General features: G+C 35.4%; 1 protein-coding gene across 1 annotated transcript in view; it reads right to left on the minus strand.

Moving 5' to 3' along the window:
* SI (sucrase-isomaltase) overlaps positions 1-23,371 on the minus strand; it is an 88,386-nt gene that overhangs the window by 61,405 nt on the left and 3,610 nt on the right. Inside the window, exons 2-15 of the mRNA XM_043995734.1 lie at positions 22,979-23,085; positions 21,014-21,131; positions 20,812-20,921; positions 19,568-19,719; positions 16,936-17,107; positions 15,527-15,626; positions 13,979-14,091; positions 11,216-11,341; positions 10,422-10,553; positions 10,216-10,335; positions 7,026-7,139; positions 5,552-5,636; positions 3,171-3,288; positions 706-877 (exon numbers count right to left, since the gene is read on the minus strand). Of these exons, the coding sequence (XP_043851669.1) occupies positions 706-877; positions 3,171-3,288; positions 5,552-5,636; positions 7,026-7,139; positions 10,216-10,335; positions 10,422-10,553; positions 11,216-11,341; positions 13,979-14,091; positions 15,527-15,626; positions 16,936-17,107; positions 19,568-19,719; positions 20,812-20,921; positions 21,014-21,131; positions 22,979-23,085 (1,739 nt within the window). The remainder of the gene's footprint in view (positions 1-705; positions 878-3,170; positions 3,289-5,551; positions 5,637-7,025; positions 7,140-10,215; positions 10,336-10,421; positions 10,554-11,215; positions 11,342-13,978; positions 14,092-15,526; positions 15,627-16,935; positions 17,108-19,567; positions 19,720-20,811; positions 20,922-21,013; positions 21,132-22,978; positions 23,086-23,371) is intronic.

Here is a 23,371-nt window from a genome sequence, read left to right on the forward strand (position 1 = left end):
TGTTAGGCAGAATTCGGAGAGATTCAGTATCCAGAACTAGGGAGATGATAGAAGTGCTGTACTCCTGATCAGATGGAATATTTTGTTCAATTGTGAGTATTGAAATTTAGGAAGTATAATGATATGTCAGGGGGTATCTAGCAAAGGGAAAATAGGGTGCAAAAGAGCCTCAAGGGCATTCTGTCTGCTGATTTATTGAAGGAACAGAGTATGATTAGCCTTGAGAAGACCCAGAGGATACAAAATTTCTGTCTTTAATTTTTTGGAGTCCTGTTGTTTAGTTCAAAGATCATACTAGCTCCATTACGCCCTTTAGGGCAGAACCAGGACTTCTTAGTAGTAGTTGCAAAGAGGCAACTTTAGTTTTAACTCCAGGAAAAACTTTGCTGCCTTCCTTAAAACTTGCTTTTCTTAGACTCTGAACAAGCAAGAATAAAGAAAGTAAGTAAGAATGTAAAAAAAAAAAAAAGTTCCAATTGTAGTCCCATTTAAATCATAGTACACCTAATCATGTGATTTTCAGGACAATGAAGCAGGTTCTGTAGAATTATTTCCATGTTGTCTACTCTCAGCCATTGTAAACATATAATCATTAAGATGGCACTAATTGAATAAATTTAAATATAACATTTTCAGGAGTAATATTCAATGCAAAAGAAAAAAAAAACACCCAACAATAAAACAAACAAAAAACCATGTTCTTACATAAGGTATTCCAAACAGGCTAAATTCCAGCAGTCCAGGGATTGACCATTCCATTTGTTCCCATGAAGCAGTGTTGTCTCCTAACCAATGGGCAGCATATTTTCCAGAGCCAGCAAAAGTTGAGCGGGTCAAAATGAAGCTTCTTTTATTTGGAAATACCCTTTCAATGGCTCTAAAATGAGATGAGATTAATGAATGGGTTGATTTTCAAAACCTTAATGGCAATTTATGAGTTTGATAAAGGTTTTTCATGGACAATCAGCCAAGATATAAGAATGAGAGAGAGAGAGAGGGGGGGGGGGGATAATTTAGAAAAAAAGTTTTAAAAAATTTAGCATTTAAAGCCCTGTACAATATGGTTTAAGACCTACTTTCCAAGATGATTACTCATTACTTCCAGTTATACACACTATACTTCAGTCCAGCTGGTCTACTTACTGTTTTAACATATGTGAAACTCTATCTCCTAATTCTATGCTTTTATCCAGGTTATTCCCCATGTCCAATATCCACTGTCTCCTCACCCCTCCCTCTTGGAGCCTCTATCACCTTTCAAGGCTCATATCAAAGTGGCACCTCCTAAAGATGTTTTTCCTAATGCCTTACAGCTGTTGGTATCTCTCCAATGTCCTTTTATTTAGTTTGATTATATGTATATTTTGTACCCCCCTAGTGGAATGTGATCTCCTTGAAGAAAGATATTGTTTTTTTGTCTTTGTCTACTGCCCTGAACAGTGCCTGGCTCATAGGGAATGTTTGTTGAAAAGAATGGAATAATTATTTCTTGGAGAATAGTGTCTTTGCAGCTCTGTTAAGGTACTTTTCTATTTCTAGGTATGAGAAATTAATTTTCTGCAGCTTTCTTTGTGGTCTTCATAGAACTAATCACCAAAAGTAATATTTGCATTTTCATGAGTTCTTGTCAAATGGTGTCATGAAAAGCCTGAGATGAGAGAGATGTAGATTCTCCCTGAGCTCTTTCCCACCACTATCATCATCCATCTCTCCTACAGATAGGTATGAACTAGGACACCATCATTCGTCCTATCCTCTGTAATAACCACTTAGAATTACAATGAAAATGTAAGAACTAGAAATGACTTTGGAAGTCTCCTGACCCACATGATAAAACTGAAGTCCAGAGAGATGAATTTCCCAATCTCACTTGGCTGCTTGAAGACAGGGCAGGAATTAAGCCTCAGATCTTTTGCCTTTCGAGCTAAATCTCTTTCCCAGTATTTTACTGGACTTTTATTTGCTAGCCTCTGCACAATCTTTCTTCCAATGGGGAATTCTTAATGTACTAATCCATGTAAGCTATAGTTTGGGGTGGGAGTCAGTTGCTGCTCACTCTTGGTTTCTACTGCACCATCATCTCCATCATGCCCCACTAGGTATAAACTTATCACCAGGATGTCATCACCAGGAAACTCATAATCATTGAGATTATTTCAGCTTTGCTATTCATACCTTATCAATGCCCTCAGTTTATTCTGATTCTCTGATTGGAGGGATGGATGGAGGAGCAAAAAGCTCCTATACTTTCCCTTATAGAGGGCTCAAAATGCAAGTCCTCTCCTAATTTACCATCATCCCCTCAACTTGCTTTAGAGTCCATCAACATCTTGATCATGCCGTGTAGGGGATACACCCTGGCACTCCCCCTCTGACTTCCAGCTTTTTTGTGTGTTGTCTTTTCCTATTAGATTGTAAGCTTGTTGAGGGCAGACACTGTCTTTCCTTTTCTTATTTGTATCCCCAATGGTTAGTACGGTGCCTGGTACATGGTAGATGCTGAATCAATGATTGTCATATGGTGAATTCTGATAAAAGGAGTCTCAACCATGGAATGCTTCTATTTTAGGGGCCAACATAAAAGAAAGGTTGTCCCATGTGTGCCATTACTTCATATACAATTATTTGAAAAAACATAAAATTTGTATGCGGTGGTTGAGAAACCATTCCATTTCAAAACTTTGATGTGTATTGCAGAAAGATTGTCATGTTCAGTCCAGCAAACACGTGCCAAACCACTAGTTAAGTAAAGTTTTCGAAAATAGGAGCATTATGAGCTGAGCCACTGGCCTATTCATTTATTTTTTTAAAAATAGAGATACTACTACAGTAAAAGAAACATCCCAGCTTTTTAAAAAAAAAGTTATAAAGTCAATAGAGTTCAGAACATGTGACTCTAGCAAGTAACTTCCCTTCTCAGTATTTCAGGCCACGTTCTATAAGTTGTAGAGAAGGTACCAAGCTGTACTGGCTGAGGCACCTCCCAATAACCTGTTTTTGAAAGTGTCATGAGTCTTCCCACAATGCCTTGAAATTGTTTGGTCAATAACTAGAACCTTATTTTGTGGTTTATTTTAACTCTTATGCATCGTGTTGTATGGGCTGATAAATAGAGGTATCTTCTCTTTTTTAAAGCAACAACAGCACTGAATAATGCCCTTTCCCCTTACCTTTCTGTAGCAATTGCCATGCTGTATCCATAAAGGCTGTGGACATCATACTGCTTCCCCCAGTTCTGCACAGCATCCATGCAAATGGTCTTTGAAAACATGACTCTGTCAAGGATACCTTGAAAATAGAAAATAAAATTGTTCAGAAATGTTTTTTTCCATATTTTTTATCTCAATTCAAATAAATAAACTTTTACTGAGGAGTTATCATGTGGAAAGTAGTCTTGGTATTACAAAGACAAAAACAAAGCAGTCCCTACCCACAAAGAACTCATATTCTACTAGATTAAGCTCCATCCTTTGCTTTTTCATAATGCATATCGATATGAGACCCTTGTGTTTTTCACATCTTTTATTGTCATGTTACCCTTAGCCGAGCTAAGTTAAAGTCAGATAATGTTAATTCACAGAATCTCAGACTTGGAAGAGACCTGGAAGCCCATCTTGCCTAGCCTGTACCTGAACGACAATCCCTTTTACAGCATACCTTTTCAGGAGTCATCCTGCTTTGACTTGAAGACTTACTGGGAAGGGAACCTGCTGTCTCCTATTGAGACTCATTCTCTTTTGGCATAGATGTGCTTCTTAGCATCAAGACATTTTTTTTTCTCTTTATAACTACTATTCATTATCTCTTTCATCCTCTCTAAGACCATGAAAGAACAACCCTAATCAGTCTTCCACTAATGATGCTTCACATAGATGCAAACTATTGTGTCACCATTCAGTACCTTCTCCAACCTAAAGCTTCTCACTTTCTGCAACTGTTCCTCTTATGGTTTGGCCTAAAAGAACTGCACCAAAGTGGCAACCCCCTTTAGAACTATTTACTTTATTAATGTCTGTACTAAAATATGATGTGCAGAACTGAACAACTATGCCAAATGCAATAGAGAAAAGTGCTGATCGATTTGCCTGAGTTAAGCTGCCTATTAATTAATTAATCTGTATTTCATTTGGCCATTGACTCTTTTTAAATCCTCATTAACTATTAACACCATAACTGCCTAATAGATGCCATACGTCGTGGAATCCAATAAATCAATGGGAAGGGGGAGAATTAAATAGCAACAATGAGTATTTTTCTTTAAAAATCAGTCTTGATAGCTAGTGAGTACAGTCTGTATAATCAAATTCAGATCATGAGGGACATCATACATGCCAAATCATAAAGCATAAAAAATGTGCATGGGATAAAATTTTAAATATGAGTCACCTTTAAGAATTTCTGTTAACTCCCAGACTTTTAGGTTAGTTGAGAATATGATAGCACATTCATCATTCTATTCACCCCAATAATAATATAATGATCGAAATAATATTAATTTTCATTATTTAGAAAATTTCTGTCACAATGATTTTATGAGGTCCATTTTACAGATGAAGAAACTGAGGTTTGGACAGGTGAAATGACTAGTCCAAGGAGGTATCACAGATAGAATGAGAGCCTAGTTCTCCTAACTTGCACTTGCGCAAAGTATAGCCCCTTGTCTCTCCTGGTAGGACATTGAGAAAGATAGCTCTGGCTTCATCCAGAGGCAGCTAAGTGGCACAGTGTATAGAGTGCTACGCCAAGAATCAGAAGAACTTAATCACAAGTTGTGTGACCTTGGGAAAGTTACTTAATTTCTCTGCCTCAATTTTTTTTTTTTTTTGTCGGGGCAATGGGGGTTAAGTGACTTGCCCAGAGTCACACAGCTAATAAGTGTCAAGTGTCTGAGGCCAGATTTGAACTCAGGTATTCCTGAATCCAGGGCCAGTGCTTTATCCACTGCGCCACCTAGCCACCCCTCTGCCTCAATTTTTTCATCTGTAAAATGAAGGTAATAATTCCTATCTCCTATGGTAGTTATAAAGAGAAAATTTCACAAAATTTTGTAAAGTGTTTTACAAACTTAAAGTGCTATATAAATGCTTGCTAATACTATTTTTCCTATTTATGAGTAGTACTGAGTTTGTCTTTACTCAGCCATAAGAAGAACTCATTTTTCTGGATAAATGAAATGCAATGATTTATGCTGCCATTATAGCATGAGGTATATTATAATACTTTTCAGAGCATCTTCTGAGGTACTCTTGGAAAACACTATGTTTTATTTAATTTGTTTTTTAATTTCATGGTGGTGGCAAAATGATTTATGACATAGGGAAGTAAGTAGCTAGAGTGCATTAAGGTATCTATGAATAAGAAAAAGTATTATCTCTGAAAAAATCATCAGATTGACTTTTTGTTTCTTCAAGTACTGCCTACGAAGGCACAAAACTTAGGGACACTTTTCTTAGTAACTCAAAAAGAAATGAGTCTTTAATTTAGAACTACTTGTTCTTTGGGGCAGGGGGAGAAAAAATGGATTCTATATCATAAAAGGTACTAAACTTACCTGGAGTGAAGGGTGGGTAGTTCAGATTGTTGACTGCACATCCTCTCCTTGATCCTTGAACAAAGCTGGAAACTTCATTCATATCCTGAAGAGACATGGTGAAGGACAAGATTTTTAAATTGAAGAAGCTATTGTGAAATCCCCAATGTCCATTTGAACTTTGGGAAGGCAGTTAGGTTGCTATATTATGTAAAGAAGCCATGAATTTCCAAACCATAATCTACTTATTGAAATGATTAAAGATGTTCTGAGGTGAGCCAACATGTGAGTGAAAGAAGAAGGATTTTAATCCAGGGAAACATTCTCCTTCCCCTTTCTCAAATGCTGTTGTTTACTTCCCCCCACCTCTGGAAACCCTTCCTGCTCACTTAATCTCTTCCAATCATGTCTTTGGTTATGTCTTCCCTTTCCATCAAATTCTTTCCCGTTCTTTGAGGGGCATCCCAAACATCACTACCTCCACAAAATCTTTTCATTTCACCATCTGGAAGTTTTCTCTCCCTCCTCAAATGAAATATTGTCCCTACCCCTCTTAAGGCACTCATCACATATAGCCTACATTGAACTGATGTTCTTGTATAGCTTATCTCCACTTTGAGTCTAAACTTCTGTAGGGTTCGAACTGCCCCTCATTCTTTTGATTTTCCTCATAGTTCCCAGGGTACGGAACTCTGTAGATAACTTCTGAGTGGGGAGCCACTGTAAAAATAAGGACCATGTAAAGCATCAGAGAACCCCTCAATTTTTTTCCAAACTAGTTGTAGGTGATACCAACACTTCCTGAGTCTCTATTTTCATCATTCTAACAGAGAGGAAGAGGAAGCCATTGATCCAATGTTGACCCAGCCCAACATGGTTTCTGTAGCACATGGGCTGTCACAGACACTATGACTTCTAATTGGTAAAAGAAAAGTTGTCTTTTCCATAGTTTCATAGTATATATAATAAACATATGCTAATTGAATGCAACTCCCCTCAGAACTTCCTCTTTTCTTTAGTTTTAACATTTTTTGAGGAGTTATTTTCAACATTTCTTTCTGTTTAATTTTGTTATTGGTTATCTTACCCCGTTCTATATATATTGTCCAGGTCAAGAGTCCAATCACCACATGGGCCACGGACCTATGTTCTGTGCAACAGTCACAGGTATATACCTCTGCCCTATTATACCTGTTTCACAAGTGCAGACCATTGGTTATTTTTTTAAACTCTTTGTCTTGGTTTCCACATTTGTAGACTGTGTGGTGGGAATAAAAATTACCACATTGAAGAATGACTATTACCAGTAAATTACTGGCAGAACCAAAGAAAAATCAATCTGTATTCCTAAATTTTCCTTTCAACATATATAACAGAAATGATGTATAAGCTTCTATGTTGGGGAAAAATATTTTAGCATTCAACAGCCATTACTATAACTAGACAATCATTTTATCTTGCCTTTCTGACATGTGAGTTTCAAAAAATTACTTACAATCCATAATCCATCATAAGGCACTGTGTTGTGAAAAATTTGACATTCGTTTGCCCACCACTCTACACATTCTGGTTTGGTGAAATCTGGAAACACAGTGAAGCCAGGCCAGACCTAAAAGTCAAAGGTTAAATGATGATGTTGTCAATAACTGTGAATGGCCACATAGAAAGAGAAGAATGAGTAAGCACATGATATGTTAGGAAAGAGAACTGTTCATAACCAAAATTGTAATAATTATAATAATTCTGCCCTATCTCTTATATTGGGTTTTATGCATTGCAAGGTGATTTCACATTATGATTCACTGGATTTTCACAAATTTTCTGAGTGTAACACTGAACCTAGCCATCAAAATAATTCTGGGAGAAGTCACTTAAATCTCTTGCCAGATTAAACACTCTCACTATCTTCTCTGCTTCTTACTCGCCTTTCCTTTGCTTTAACCCTGAAAAATACTCTAAAGATTTCAGAGGAAAAGAGCTGACAAATATTGCCTGAAATAGCTTTCTGTTCTTATCTATGGTATATGGTTTCAACTATACTTTGTGTTCATCTTCCAAAATCACAAAGATTAAAACACATGTTGTTTATAAATGTGCAAGTACCAGACAAAAATTGTGTTTTAGTTTATTTTGTTTAGCATTGTTTTAAACTGTATACCCTACTTCACCCAGGCTGATTAGGTTGGTAGCTCTGAATGACTCTGTTTTTGACCTGGGCTAATTCACTCCTCCTTTAGCAATGTGGTTCCCCCACCCCCTTCTCCAATAGGCTCACTGTATTGATGCCAAACTTAAAGTAGATGTTCAGTCTGTATGGCTCACTACAGTTCTGCTCAATGATCATGGGCCACTAGAAACAAGAAGGGATGTTCCAGTAAATGATTAACAATCAGCTCTCCAAAAGTGAAGAAAAAAATACTCATGACACACTTTTTAAAGATATAACTCCATTATTATTTTCTCCATTACATCCTCAAGTCTAGATAATCAACAAAACAATGACTTAAGCCATGATTTATATCATTTACTCATTTCCAATGTGTAAATACTCCCACTGAAAATTTAACAATTGGATCTTATGGGCTGGTTTGATCAGACTCCAGAACAGCCTTGTCAGTTCCATAGCCTTTCCATAGCACAAGAGCCTAGCCAATACTATTTACTATGAACAGATCCCTAAACTGATATGATTATCATGATATACATTTAAAATGGTGCTTACATTGCTACTAAAAAAAGTAAATTTTCTAGTCATTAAGAATTTTTTGTTCCTTATACATTCTAGAAGTTCTCAATTCAAGTACATGTCAAGTACTTGCTATATTCCAAGGACTAAACAAGATCTGAAGATTCAAGTAAATAAATAATGCTAATACTAAAAATTAATGCACCCTTGTCCTTAAAAAGCATACATTCTAAGATGTAAGCCTTAACTGTTTGATCTATCATATGGTCTTTGTATGTGGTATTTTATACTGAGGTTCAGTACACTCTCACTTGGCAAGATAAGCATTTTTATTTCATGCCAAATTCCAAAGGCAGCATGATTTAGTGGGAAAAGAATTGTCATTGCCTCTAATAGATCCCCAAGAGGCATAGACTCAAACCCATTAATAACATTAATAATAACTAAACATTGGTATAACAGTTTCAGGTTTGCAAAGCCTTTACCTATGTCATCTCATTTAATCCTCCTAACAACTCTAAAACACCAGGTCCTATGATTATCCCTATTTCACTGAGACTGAGCCAAGTAAAGTGATATCCAGGATTACACAGTCAGTCAGTATTTGAAGCAAGGTTTGAAATGAGATAGGCCTGAGTCCAAGTCCAGTGCTTTATTCACTGTACTACCTAGGTACCAGTGACATTGGTACTCTGAGAACAAAGGAAGAACAACAACACCTGGCTACTACATCCTAGTTGCCCTGTGGTTTGTAGACTGAGTGAGATAGGGAAAGCCAGTTTAAAACAATACTAAACAGAATAAAATAAAACAGATAGTTTTTAGTTTGTCTTGTAAATCTATAAATGACAAGTAATTTGATCCTTTTGATTTTGGAGGATGATCACAAAGCATAGTTTAAACCATAGATTGTGATTTGCCTCTTCTCTGCATGTAGTGAAAACTACAACCCAGTTCTTATCCTTTCCTACCTATCAATCAGGTTTTTTTGTTGTTATTGAATTATTGCAATTTTTTTTTTCATTCCCTTGTGCTTCCAGTTCTACCAGAGAATAAGTGAAAGCAAAAGTTGAAACTATTATAAAGCCATCTTGACACTAGTTACCTGCTCTATATATACTCTTTTTTTTTTTTTTTTTGCAGGGCAATGAGGGTTAAGTGACTTGCCCAGGGTCACACAGCTAGTAAATGTCAAGTGTCTGAGGCCGGATTTGAACTCAGGAACTCCTGAATTCAGGGCTGGTGCTTTATCCACTGCGCCACCTAGCTGCCCCCTCTATATATACTCTTAAGGACAAAAGACTACAATGAATGAATCAGAAGCCCAAGGTCCAAGGTCTCAGCTCTTTACCTATGTTATCTTAGATAATTTACCAGATCTTTCCATGCCTTAGCTTCCTCATTAAAAAGAGAGTTGGGGGGCGGCTAGGTGGCGCAGTGGATAAAGCACCGGCCCTGGATTCAGGAGTTCCTGAGTTCAAATCCAGCCTCAGACACTTGACACTTACTAGCTGTGTGACCTTGGGCAAGTCACTTAACCCCCATTGCCTCACTAAAAATTAAAAAAATAAAATAAAAAAATTAAAAATTAAAAAAATTTAAAAAAAGAGAGTTGGGCTTAGATGTATTCTAAGGTTCCCTTTCGGCTGTTATTTTAACATCTGTGGTTTGGTACAGTGGAAAGAGTGTGGGGCCTATAGTAAGAGGATCTGGGTTTGAATCTTGTCTCTGCCACTTAATTCTGTGTGACCTTGGCCAAGATGCCATGATTCTATTCATTTAAGTTTCTTCATTTGTACAATATGGAAGTAGGACGATGATGGCCTCTAAACTCCCTTCCAGTCCTAGATTAAAATTGCAATTCTATCTATGATTTTCCTATGAATGAGAAAATATACAATCTTCTGTCGAAATCAAATTATCAGTTGAGATAAACTTTATTTTGCCAAATAATAGGATTAATAGAATTAGAACTTATGTCTGTGAATTTAACAGTTACCTCTCCAATGAGTGGTGTTACCCCATCTGCCTCCTTTATCCACGCATTTTGTGCTGTTCCCCTCTCATATGTCTCATATGCAGCTCCATTAATTCGTCTTTCTATAGAAATGGCAGGGTCCTTATAACAGAAAAGAAGAAATATTAGGACAATCTACTAGTTATTCCAAGTTAGAGTTATGAAAAGCATATGTAGTTAATCATTACCAGAATGATGACATATTTTTGTCCATAGTTGTGCAAATCTCGAACAAAATCAGGGAGTCCTGAAAAATTTTGCGTATCATAAGTAAAATCTTTCTTTTGCTCCATGTAGTCAATGTCCGTGACTTGAACATCCTAAAAGTCAATGAAATCTATATCAATAACTGGTAAAAAAGAAATCAGTTCCAAGACACTAAAATCTTATAATTTCAGGTTGAAATTTTTATTGTTAATATTATTGAAACATCAATTATGTTCATTAAGAATCTTTTGATTTATTTTTTAAAATATTTTTATTTTATAAGCAAAACCAGGTAATAATATTTTCTAAATCTGACTTTTATAGTTTTGTCTATATTACTTGTTTTAAGACTAATTTAATTCACACTAATTGAAAAGTTATACTTTTTAAAATCTAGGGTATTTTCCTATTTATTAACTATCACATCTACATTGTTTTCTTTTTTATACAATTAAAGACTCATTGTCAAATTTTTTTTGATCATCACTTAAAATCAATTCAGCACAATTAAAATAACTTATGATATATATTTTGCGTGATTTCCAAAAATATACTCATATATGAGGTACATTTGTTGCTGACTGAAATAATTATAATTATTATATGAATATATTATAATTCTGAGGGTATAACAAAATATAGGAAATTAATAAAATTTCTAGGACATATAGGGAAGAAATATTATAAAACTTAGAATAACATATATTAATATTTTAAATTTAGGATTGTTAATATAAATTAAGAATCTATGTGCAAAAAATGTCACTCCACTTACAAAAGGAATGCCAGCTGCCCGATTTCTTTCCACCACATTTCTCAGCTCAGTAATATTTAGGTAATTCCAGCGGCTCAGTTGGAATCCCAGACCCCAGTATGCTGGCATCACTGGCCGTCCAATAAGCTTAGATACAAAAAATTTTAATTAGTCATAACAAAGAGAACGATGTCTCATTTTGAACACTAATATTATTGTCTTTCTTTAGCATTAAAGGAAAGAAAGAAGGAAGGAAGGAAGGAAAAAAGCATTTATTAAGCATTGCTATGTGTCAGTTACTATGCTAAACACTTTAAAAATAATAACTTATTTGATCATCACAACAACCCTAGTAGGTAGGCCTTATCATTCTTTTTATCTTACCATTGAGGAAAATAGATATTAAAGCAATTTTCTCAGGGTCACGAAGCTAGTGAGCTTAAAGTAGCTATTAGGGTATACTATGACTATTATCAGTGCTCTGGAAAGTCACTTAAAAGTTTTCCCTAAATGTATTATAATATATTATGGCATGGCAAGAATGAGAGGCTTAGTATATCTTCCTTCTGTTCCTCTATCTTCCCTTCCCATTCCTCTTTATTTCTTCCTAGTGCTTTATCCCTACTTCTTTTCTATCTTTGAAAAATTAAGGATTGGGGACAGCTAGGTGGCACAGTGGATAAAGCACTGACCCTGGATTCAGGACTACCTGAGTTCAAATCTGTCCTCAGACACTTGACAAGTACTAGCTGTGTGGCCTTGGACAAGTCACTTAACCCTCATTGCCCCACAAAAAAGAAAAAAAAAAAGAAAAAAGAAAATTAAAGATAAATTCCTGATAACTAACAAGATTACATGGGAAGTTCCAGAAAAGTAGAATAAAAGACTACTACAGAGAATTTTTTTTAAAACAATCATTTTAGTGTCAAAAAGAATATTCAAGGGAGGAAGACAGTGATACATATAAAATTGCATAAGAAAACACTTGCAAAGTAAAAATAATGAGAAATGCTTAAAATAGTGACAGTCATCCTGTCTCATGTCAACAATGATTGTCATAGTATAGACCATCATTTAAATTATGTCATTTTTAATGGCCCGTCTTTGGTTTTCTCTGAGATAGCCAAACTCATTGGGTTACTATGTCAGGTTAATGTACAAGATCAGACACCCAATTTCCTTTCTTAAGACTGAAATTAAGTTCCTGCTTCTCTAATCTCCTTCTATTCCATTACCCCCAAACTCCATACAGCAAACAAGTGTTCTATACAATTTTCTGCAGACTTGTAATAATGACATTTTTTTTTCAAAAAAGAGGAAAACCCAGCAAGAATATGCATGTCTTTTAGTATCTTCAATTAAGCAACTACTCAAATGTTTCCCAAAACACACAAAATAGTGTCAAAGGATTACTGATTAAGACAAACCATTTAACCGCAATGATTGCTCCCTGATTGATTAAAAATGGTATAGAAAAAACTCTTGTTGAGCTTCTCATTTATGATCAATTTAAGTTTTATTTAACACTGAGTTCAAGCTAAATTTGAAGATCATCAGTTGGGGCCAAGGAAAATGGTGGAAAATTTGAGATACCTGGCTTTTCTATGGAGATATTTGAATGGAAAGAGCCAAGTGGGGAATGGAGATAAGGAAGACAGTGGTGGCAGTAAGGTGATCTCACACTTCTCTCTTATGACAATTTCTTACCAAAATGGATGAAACACAATCATAGGCATAGTTTAGAGAGCAGCTTAGAAGGCAGGTCAGGAAAAATTTTCATACAGCCAACATATACACAACAAGAATCAACAACTGGAATTCCAGTTTCTTCTACAGAAGAAAGCAGATTGAAAGTTCTGCTCTCTAGAGATTTATCTAGAAGATAAAGAGGAACTCTAGTGAAAATGGTTCCCCTCCTTTCCTCTTGATCTTGGCTTTTAGGACTTCCTTCATGTCTCAGCTAAAATTTGATCTTATGCAAGAAGCCTTTCCTTATACAGCTAAATTCTAGTGTCTTCAATCTGAAATTTCCTACAATTGCTTATAATGTTGTTGTTCAATCACTGTTCAGTTGTGTCCATCTCTTCATTACCGGATTTGGGGTTTTCTTGGCAAAGATACTGTAGTGATTTGCCATCTCCTTCTTTAGTTCATTTTACAAATGAGGTAACTGAGACAAACAAGATTAAGGTCCCATAGCTAGTAAGTGTCTTAGGCCAGATTTGAACTCAAGATAAGTCTTCTTGATTCCACGGTCAGTACTCTATCTCCCCCATGAAAATGTCAGCTCCTGAAAGTTTTTTGCCTTTGTTTGTATTTCCAGCACTTAGCACAGAGCCTGACACGAAGTAGGTGTTAGATCCATACATGTGGTTTCCAAATAAAATGTACTCTCTTTGAGAGTATAAATTGTTTAATTTTTTTGTCATTGTGTCCCTACTTCCTAGGACAGAACCCAGCAGATAGTATACAATAAATGCTTGTTGATTGAAATAGAAAAATTAAAATACTTTGGCCTAAGGACTTGTTCCGATACTACTTCTGTGACCATGGATCTCAATTTCCTCTAAAGCGAGGGGGGTTGAATTAAATGATGCCTAAGGCCCCTTTCTAGATATGTCTAACATCCTATCAACTCTGAAGGGAGATAGTGTTTTAAAGTGTGTTTGTTATAGAGCAGAAGAAATTTGAAGTACCTATCAGCTACATTCCTTGGCCACCTTTGAAGATAGGAGAGAAGAAAGGCGTTAGTTCCAGGTCCTGTAAAGAAAGGCTTAGCCATACCTCAGTATATTGTTGGACAACTTCTTCTGGATTATCTCCTAGAAAAATGTAAAAGTCCAGAATTCCACCTGTGACCCTGTAAGTTACAATAGGGGTTGGCTGGACAAAAATCTCTGCAGAAATAAAATTTGAAAAAGCAAATGTTAACAGTAAAATAATATGCAGAAATATAAGAATCACTACATATAATTTAGATTATTGTCAATAGACGACAGGTAATTCATAGAGTTCCACCCATTAATTGTTTATTTTTTTAGGGAAAAGATGTAATAACACCCACAAATGTGTACCTCTAACCAAACATTTCAACTTCTTTAAAATAGAACTACAAATACTTGTACCCCCCAAGTAATTTCAGTCTAAATTTTTGTTGTTATTATTATTCTTGATTTAAATGAACAAAAGTAAAATGACAGGAAGGCTATCTATCTCCAAAACATACTCTTGGTGGGGAAAAAAATAAAAGCAAGTATTCTAATGGTAGGACATTTTTAAGAGGGCAGGGTTGAAGATTCAATACAGGTGAATGTAGTGAATATTTATACACAAGGCTAAATTGAATTCTTCTGACGTATACATGATATTAAAATATATTATCCTTTGAATATGAAGATTATCATCCTATGATTTTGCATTTAATGTGTTTCAAATATCTAAATTTCTATGCTAGATACTACTGAAATTCAAGAGATTTTATTGGTAATTTAGAGAAGCAGATGAACATTGAAAATGCAATGATACATCTATAATATAATATGATATTTATAATACAATGATATATCCAGACCTATTTAGCTCTTTCTCTATATAGGTATACATATGTTTTCAATTGTTCAGTTATTTACAGTTGTGTTCAAATCTTTGCGAACCCATTGTAGTTTTCTTGACGAAGATACTAGAGTGGTTTGCCATTTCTTTCTCCAGCTCATTTTACAGATGAGGAAACTGAGGCAAATAGAGTTAAGTGACTTGCCCAGGGTCACACAGCTGGTAAGTGTCTGCAGGCAGATTTGAACTTAGGTCTTCTTGATTCCAGGCCTAACATTCCATACACTGTACCACCTAGTAAGTATATATGTTTGTGTGTGTATATAGATTACTTTTAAGAAAGTACACAATTATGTTAATTATGCCAAGTCTCTCTTTTAAACAAAAAAAAATTTTTTTTCAAGTACCAATATTCTTCCAAATATTGTCTGGTTAGAAATCTAGGCACTCTAGTGTCCAAAGGATTGGAGTTGAGGAACACTCAAAGGGGAGGCTTAGTACAAGCAAGAATTACCTAAAAATGGAACAATATAAGGACTGGTCACATTTTGAGAATGAGGGATATGTGATGGGACAGACAAATTCTGTTAATGCTCTCAACCATGCTAAGAGGACTCAAGGAAAGTCCCATTTCATGCTAGGTAGGTTCCATCTGTTGCTAAAAATATGGGAAGACTTGGACAAGGGAGGGTCAGGATGAGCAGGCATTACTAGAAGGAACATCCACCTTGATCAGATCTGAGATCCTCAAGGGCATGTGTTCAGACTGAGGACCCTTACCCATTGCATTGCTGTTCATAAGGAAAACTCCAAAAGACAGTCCTGTGTTATCTTCAATGCATGTGAAGAACGTATGATGGCCATATAAATTGTGGTTGTTCTAGAAGAAAAGCAAAGTTCTTATTGGTGGAATTGTAGAATCCAGCAAAAGTAAGAAGTAGACATGCTGAAGAAAGATTTAAAACCTGTTTATTTCTCTTCTTTCATTTTTTATAATAAGAACCTGCAAGGTTGGTGGTATTCAGTCTTTTACAGCCAAATTCTTTGGGATTTAGAGCCTAACTGTACCTCCAGAAATTCCCATAGAGCTGTCTCACCAGCCACAGTCAAGAGGCTATGAATATGTTGGAAAACACCATAAAAACTCAAAAGCCCAGGAAGGTATGATTGCAATATTTCATATTGTAGACTGAGTCTAAGGGAGAGTATAATTGGGATTCTGTCAACCAGATCAAGGCTAGGAGTATGAGTATCTGATGAGCAAAGCTTCCTTGCTTGATGGTCACTTAACCCCAATTGCCTCACCAAAAAAAAAAAAAAAAAGAATATAATGACTGAAATTCTGATTTTATTGGTATAGAGAACTCCCAGAGGCAGAATTCACTCTGACTTTACAAATTAGCATTGTTTTTTCAACTTATAATCTTAGAGGGTTCACCTAGAAGCTGACCTGATTGTCTGTCTGGGGACTGAACCAGATAAATTATTTGACCAAGACCACACAGCTAGTGTGTGTGTGTGTGTGTGTGTGTGTGTGTGTGTGTGTGTGTGTGTGTGTGTGTGTGTGTGACATAGAATTTGAACCCAAGTCTTCCTGACTTCAAGAAGTTCTCTAACCATTATGTGACTTAGCCTTTAGTATAGCTTTATGTCCACAAAATGCTTCTTTTAGTTGCCTCCCTATGCCATCAGAATGGGTCTTTAGTCTTGAAGGATATCCTAGTAGATTGGTCCTAACATGCTACAAAGGATTTGAGTAACACTGATATTACTTCCAGTCCAAGGGCCAGGCTACCCACCCTTCTGGTGCTCAGACTCTCACACTATTGTAGATGCTAACATTTTCTACCTCTGTAGGACTAGCTACTGCTCTGTGGCTGTGGGATATGTTCTCTAGCTTTACAACAAAATCATCTTAAAGCTGGCTCCTCTTACTATGAAGTATCAAACTTCAATATAATTCATAATCGTGGAAAAGAAGCCAACTCTTAAGGATGAGGATTACCATCCTGTGATTTTGTAGCATATGTGTTCGTCATATCGAAATGATTGTGCTAGATATTATTGACTATTAAGGAATTTCATTGGGAATTTACAACAGCAGATAAAACTTGGATACCCACAGATGTCTAATCTTCTCTAACATTCTCTTGGCTATTTATAGGAAGATGCAGAAAATGATTTCTTACATCACCAGGCAGTTCATCCCGGGTAAAGATGGGCCAGTTTTTCCAGTAGGTATCATGACGGAACCGTTTGTGTATATGCTCTCCAATACCATAGAAATATTCACTGGGTAATTTGACTGAGAGTTGTAAGTACTGGTTTGAGTAAACCAGAGGCCCAATGCTGGTGTCAAACCTGAAAAAGATAATGGCATGTATAAAGCAACTTAAAGTTTGCAAAGCACTTTACAATCATTACAGTATTTAATCTTCACAACAACCTTATCGTATAAGTATTATTATTGTATGCATTTTATAGTGAGAAAACCGAAGAGAGAGATTAAATGACTTGTCCAGGGTCACACAGCTAGGAAGGGTATGGATTTGAACTTAGTTCTTCCTGACTCCAAATCCAAGACTTCAATTTGCTATGCCACCTGATTGCCATGTTACGTCTGTATTTGTAAGTAGTCATGAAGCAGGTATAAATAGAGACAGAATGATAAAGTAGATAGACAATTGGCCTCATCTAGAAAGTATGGATTCAAGTCCTGCATCTGACACAATGGCTACATAACCTCTAGGCTAGCTACTTTACTATTCACTAATTGATTCATCATAGAATCTCAAGACTAAATAATAAGAACTTAATAATTATTTGTTGCTTGTTGCCTTCCAAGACTATAAAATAGAAGGAAGGTACTGATCTGCATTGGGAGGGGAAATATCCTCATTTGGGAGTTTCCTATATCACTGAAATCATGGCTTCAGATCCTATCCCTAGGTAAAAATATATATAAGAGCTAGCTAGCTCCATGAGTTGTCAACTTAGATGATAAAATAGTCCCCATTAGAGATGAAAATTTTTATCTATTAATCACTTATTGGAACGCTTACATCGATTCAATACACATTGACCAAGCACCTTCTCTATGAATAACACTGTGCAGGACTCTGGGGAAGATACTCAGTTTAGATAAAAAGAAATAGGGGCAGCTAGGTGGCACAGTGGATAAAGCACCTGCTCTGGATTCAGGAGGACCTGAGTTCAAATTGGGCCTCAGACACTAGACACTTACTAGCTGTGTGACTCTGGGCAAGTCACTTAACCCTCATTGTCTCACAAAAAAATTAATTAATTAATAGATAAAAAGAAATAAAAGGCCCCTGTCTTCCAGGGAGTTACAATCTAGTAAGGGGCCAAGACACGACCACAGATAGCAACTTTGTGGACACCTTCAATGAATCATATCCTGAACCATTAAGGTATAATTGTTGATCACCTGGTATTTCCTTATCAGCCTTTCAATCAATATTTATAGCAAAGTTATTTGGAGTATTAAAAATTTACAAATAAAGAGTAAGTGGGATAGTGAGGTGGTACAGTGGATAAAGCACTAGCCCTGGATTCAGGAAGACCTGAGTTCAAATCTGGCCTCAGACACTTGACATTTGCTAACTGTCTGACCCTGAGCAAGTCACTTAACCCTCATTGCCTCATTAGATAGGTAGATAGATAGATAGATAGATAGATTGATAGATAGTTAAATAAATGAATAAATAAATAAATAAAGTATATGAGTAAATGAATAAATAAATGTATGAATGAATGGATAGATAAATGAATAAATAAATAAATAAATAAATAAATAAATAAAGGATAAAGAGTAAGTTCTATTTTAAAAAATTCAAATTGTTTGTCAATATTTATACTGATGATTGTAAATAGTTGCAGGCCCATAATGGCTAGAGAGCTGGAGTGAGACACCTAAATTGAATTCTCTCTAATCAAGCCTCAACTTTTTATTTACCGTAGGCCAGTCCCCTTAAACCACTAAGGCTCAATTTGCTAATCTATAATATGGAGATAATTACAACACCTAATTTTGGGTAGTTGCAAAGATCAAAAAAAGAATATCTATCTACCTATCTATATCTATCTATCATCTATATTTCTATCTCTGTCTTACTAATTTCTTGATATTACATATTGCTTACTTGTACATTTCCATATATATGGGTTTTTCTCCCATATACACAAAGTTCTTGGTAAATCTATGCACAATATAAATGTTAGGTATTAATTGAGAAACTGCTTGTTTTTACTACATTCTTGTCTCAATAACAAAGCAGTCAAAGACTGAGTTTTACTAACTGACACAAATGGTACTTTACATTTTGTACAGTGTTTTCCATGTTATCTTATTCAAATTGTATAACAGTTCTATGATTTAGGTAGCATAGGAGTTAATGTCCCCATTTTACAGTTAAGAGAACAGTGACTCTAAAGGGTTAATGGATTCCATCCATAGTCAGAGATCATACTTGAGCTCCAATCTCCTTTACTCTCAAGGCCAGTATTTGATCCACTATGATATACCCATCAATAAATTATAAAATATTCAGGAACATATGTTCTTGATGTCTATAAAATCTAAAAGAAGATTATGGTACCATTACATTCCACACTAACTATGCGATACAAATATCATCAAGGGGGTAAATATACATGGATCCCATTTTTTTTTAAGAGAAGCTTTAAAACTACTAGGAAAAGGATTAAATCAAGTCCTTTCTATTCTTGATCTCTGCAATGAGCGTAGGAATAGCAGAATCTTATAGGGGAGGCATATAGACATCAAAAGAAATCACTTACAAAACTCGGTTATTGCTTTTTCGAATTACTTTGATGCTAAATGGGTTGTCAGTCACTTGTATGTCATATTTTGTATCAGAAGCTGCTGGTTGAGTAAATTCTGTGACATACTGATGGGGAACTTCAAATCTTTTGTTGTTTGGGTCAGTAATCTGAAAAGATTCAAGATTTTTAAATCAAGTTAAAATTTTTTGATATGAAATAAATTAAGACTTAAAAATGCTCTTTCTGCTGATCCAGGTATAGAATCAATAATAGTCTTCATTTTCAACTTTCTGAAGTGATTTGTTGCATATATTTTGGCATGTGTAGAGTTGCTATGATATATGAAAAGGATAATTAAATTTTAGGAGAGAACTGGACTTGAATACTACTTTTCAGCCTTCCTTAATGTTTTCCTGTTATAAGTCCCTTCATTTTTCTGAACCTCTTTCCTCATCTATAAAATGAGGGTTATAATACATGTAGCAGTAACATTATAAGATTGTTTTAAAGACCATGTGTGTAAAATATGGCCAGCTACAATGTTCTACAAAAATGGTAGAATCACAAGGTTATACGTGTATTGTTACATCCATTTTACAGATGAAGCAAGCAAAGTTCAGAGGACTATGTGTTGCTCATGCTCACAGAGCTAATAAATATCAAAAAATAATAAAGGCAGGATTCAAACACATGTCTCGCTAGCTCCAAGTCCACCAAACTATTCATTATTCTAAGGATAATTGATATTTTACAATTGAAAGGTTGTTCAAATGTTATATTGCAGTTTTATCAGTCCCATATAATTGTTTTTCAACATTTAAATATTTTAAATACATTTCATCATGAAAATGATATACAAATAATCTTATATAGGTTTCATTTAGTTTTAAGATTTATAATTAAAAATACTTTCTCTCCAACTACTACAATTTGCTGATAGTCAATAAACTTGTATTTACCTTTCAACTTACTCTTTTAGCATTTATAGATAACTAACAAATGATGAAGTATTCTTGAAATCTATGATTCAACAAGTTTTGTACCTGATCCAGGTACAATAATAGGCATTTGTGATGCAAAGACAGCATGAAAAAAAATCCCTCCTTCAAGGATCTTTCATTCTACTAGAATTTATTTGAAATTCCCTATTTGGGAATAAGCTTCATTTTTTTTTCAAAAAGAAAAGTGATTTTTCTTTGAGTATTATTTGTCTATTGCTTTCCTTTTAAAGTCTAATTCCAAGACTTAGAAAACCATACCTTGAATCGCAATCGACTGGCTGTCTGACTTTGTGTTGTGAGTAAGACATTGTTAATGTCATTTCCAAATAAAGAAGGTGAAGATATCCTGCTTAATTTAAGTTGCAGTCCTTTAAAAAGCAGGAAAAAGCAGAGTGAGTTTCTTTATTAAATTGTACATTTCATGAATAGGTTAAACCTTGAAAGGTAAACCGGTGTTTACCAGAGTTAGTTGTCCCCCGTTCATAAACTCTGTAACCATGGTTCTCCCCAAAGATGCACCAAGGCTGGGTAGTGCTATCCAGTGGACTCCAGCAGCAGCCACGCTGGGCGCATAGTGTCTGTGTCAACAGCAAACAAAAGTCATTTGTGGTGCTTAGTTATTCCATTTCTAATTTTAATGTCTAACTCTTTCCCTAAGAATATTCTGGTTTCATCTTTTGCCTAAATAACCTTATGCATGACTTCATTTCATCTATTGTTTTCTGATGAAGTTAGATATTGGGAGTTCAGAGTCAGTCTGTTATTAGACAATAGCATTTAGTTACAAGAATTTTAGAAGACTTCTTCCTTCCCTCCAAGTGCTTCCAGTGTAATTCACTTTCATTGTTTTGATGTGAGGATAAAAAGACAAAGAAATGGCATAAGACATTCCTGATGAACATTTTTAAATATTATGTGGCACCATGGTATATGCCTAGTGAGATGGAACATGTTGCCAAGGTTAGATTTAGAATAGAATTCTATAAGGGTATTTTCTTTACCTGTTAGGTATGGGTAGGGGGGAGGGAGAGGGTGGAATGATAGGAGCTGAAACAGCTTTACAGATATAAAATGTAATATTATAGAATAATTTCATTGAAGAGAGAGAAAGTCTTTTATAAGCTCCCTCCCTTTGTCTAATGTAGACTACATGTTATACTACTTCCTTTTTGAATATGATGCTAAGTTTACAAGTAGAGTTGTGTAACTTTAATTACTTAGCTAGGAAGACTTTTGACTATTTACAAAACTTTTCTCTCTCTCTCTCTCTCTCTCTCTCTCTCTCTCTCTCTCTCTCTCTCTCTCTCTCTCTCTTCCCCCCTTAATTTTTAAAAGTAAATATCAAAACTGTATCTTAACTGTATCACCATTTCTAAACCACAAATTTATTTTGCAGGATATGGATCAGCTTCATAGAGGATGGCTCATTCCTCTAAAATGTATCTTCGGCTACATTTTGAACTATTAGCTCATAAGCTATTAGATGGCTCTTTGCTTTGAGTCACAAGCACCTGACCTTCAATTTATATGCTAGTATCTTATCAGCACAAATCCCTTATTTAGAAGGGGGATTACTTTTATCTGTCAGCAATGGTAAGCTATGGAATGACATAATAACAAAGGAATCGGGCTGATCTTCTTTAATGATATGGAAAAATATATAGCAGGTGTATCAAAGGGAAATTATAAGAAGGAAAATCAATGAATTTGAAGGTTCCCTAACAGCAGTTGCTATGGTGGGGAAAAGACTAGAGAGTGATCACCTATAGAGATTTCAAAGTCTCTTTATGGTGAAAATGAGAAACAGGATAGATGAATGGAAATCTTGCTTGGTTCCAGAGAAGCTCCCACTGACAATGCCCAACCCATACTTTTCACTTGTCATTCCAGGAATAAGGCAATCTCTCCTCACACTTTTTGGTAGGCATATCCCTTTTTATAGAAGATCAAAGAGCTCTTTTGAATAAACAAAACACCCCCATCCTTTGAAAAGGATCTCTCAAGACTCTGGTATCAAAAATGGAAAAATATTTCAAAACTCATTTGGCTTTCCTAATCCAACTAAGGGAAAGATGTCTCCCTGAAATTACAAAGACAACAGTCCAGCATGGCTGGGCAAAACATAAGCTTCTTGTTATCAATCTGATATTTTTGATAAAATTCTAGTAAAAATCTTCATAGTAATGGGTCAAATGCAGCCTAATTAATGTGTACATACCCTGAAAAGGGGAACTGGGCCCAATTTTTATGTCCAACTATCAATAACCATTCATTAATTCAACCAATATGTATTAAGTATCTACGATAGGCAAGGCATCATACAAGAACCTAGGCTGTTTAAAAATAATATCATCCCATAAAGAGTATATAGCCTCAGAATAGCATAGTTATAACATGCTAGAAATAATTGTAATATTTTTCAAACCTCTGTTGCATATTGGTCTGGTATGCAGTTTATTCTCCCATTTATATTGGAATTTGCATCACTTGGGCACTTTCCTGGAGTAGATGGGGTAGTTCCAGAAACATATTCTAAAAGAAAGCAGATGACATGTTATTCCAAGGTTTTGTATACCATGCTGATGTCTGTTTTCAAGTAATATAATCTTAGGTTCATGAAAACACATGCTTAGTTGATAAAATACAAATTAAGACATATGCTACAAGGGCAGCTATTTGGCTCAGTGCATAAAGCACTGGCCCTGGATTCAGGAGGACCTGAGTTCAAATCTGACCTCAGACACTTGACATGTACTAGCTATGTGACCCCGGGCAAGTCACTTAACCCTCTTTGCCCTGCAAAAAACAAAAAACAAAT

The sequence above is a fragment of the Dromiciops gliroides genome, chromosome 3, assembly GCF_019393635.1.
Source record: "Dromiciops gliroides isolate mDroGli1 chromosome 3, mDroGli1.pri, whole genome shotgun sequence".
Lineage (NCBI taxonomy): Eukaryota > Metazoa > Chordata > Mammalia > Microbiotheria > Microbiotheriidae > Dromiciops > Dromiciops gliroides.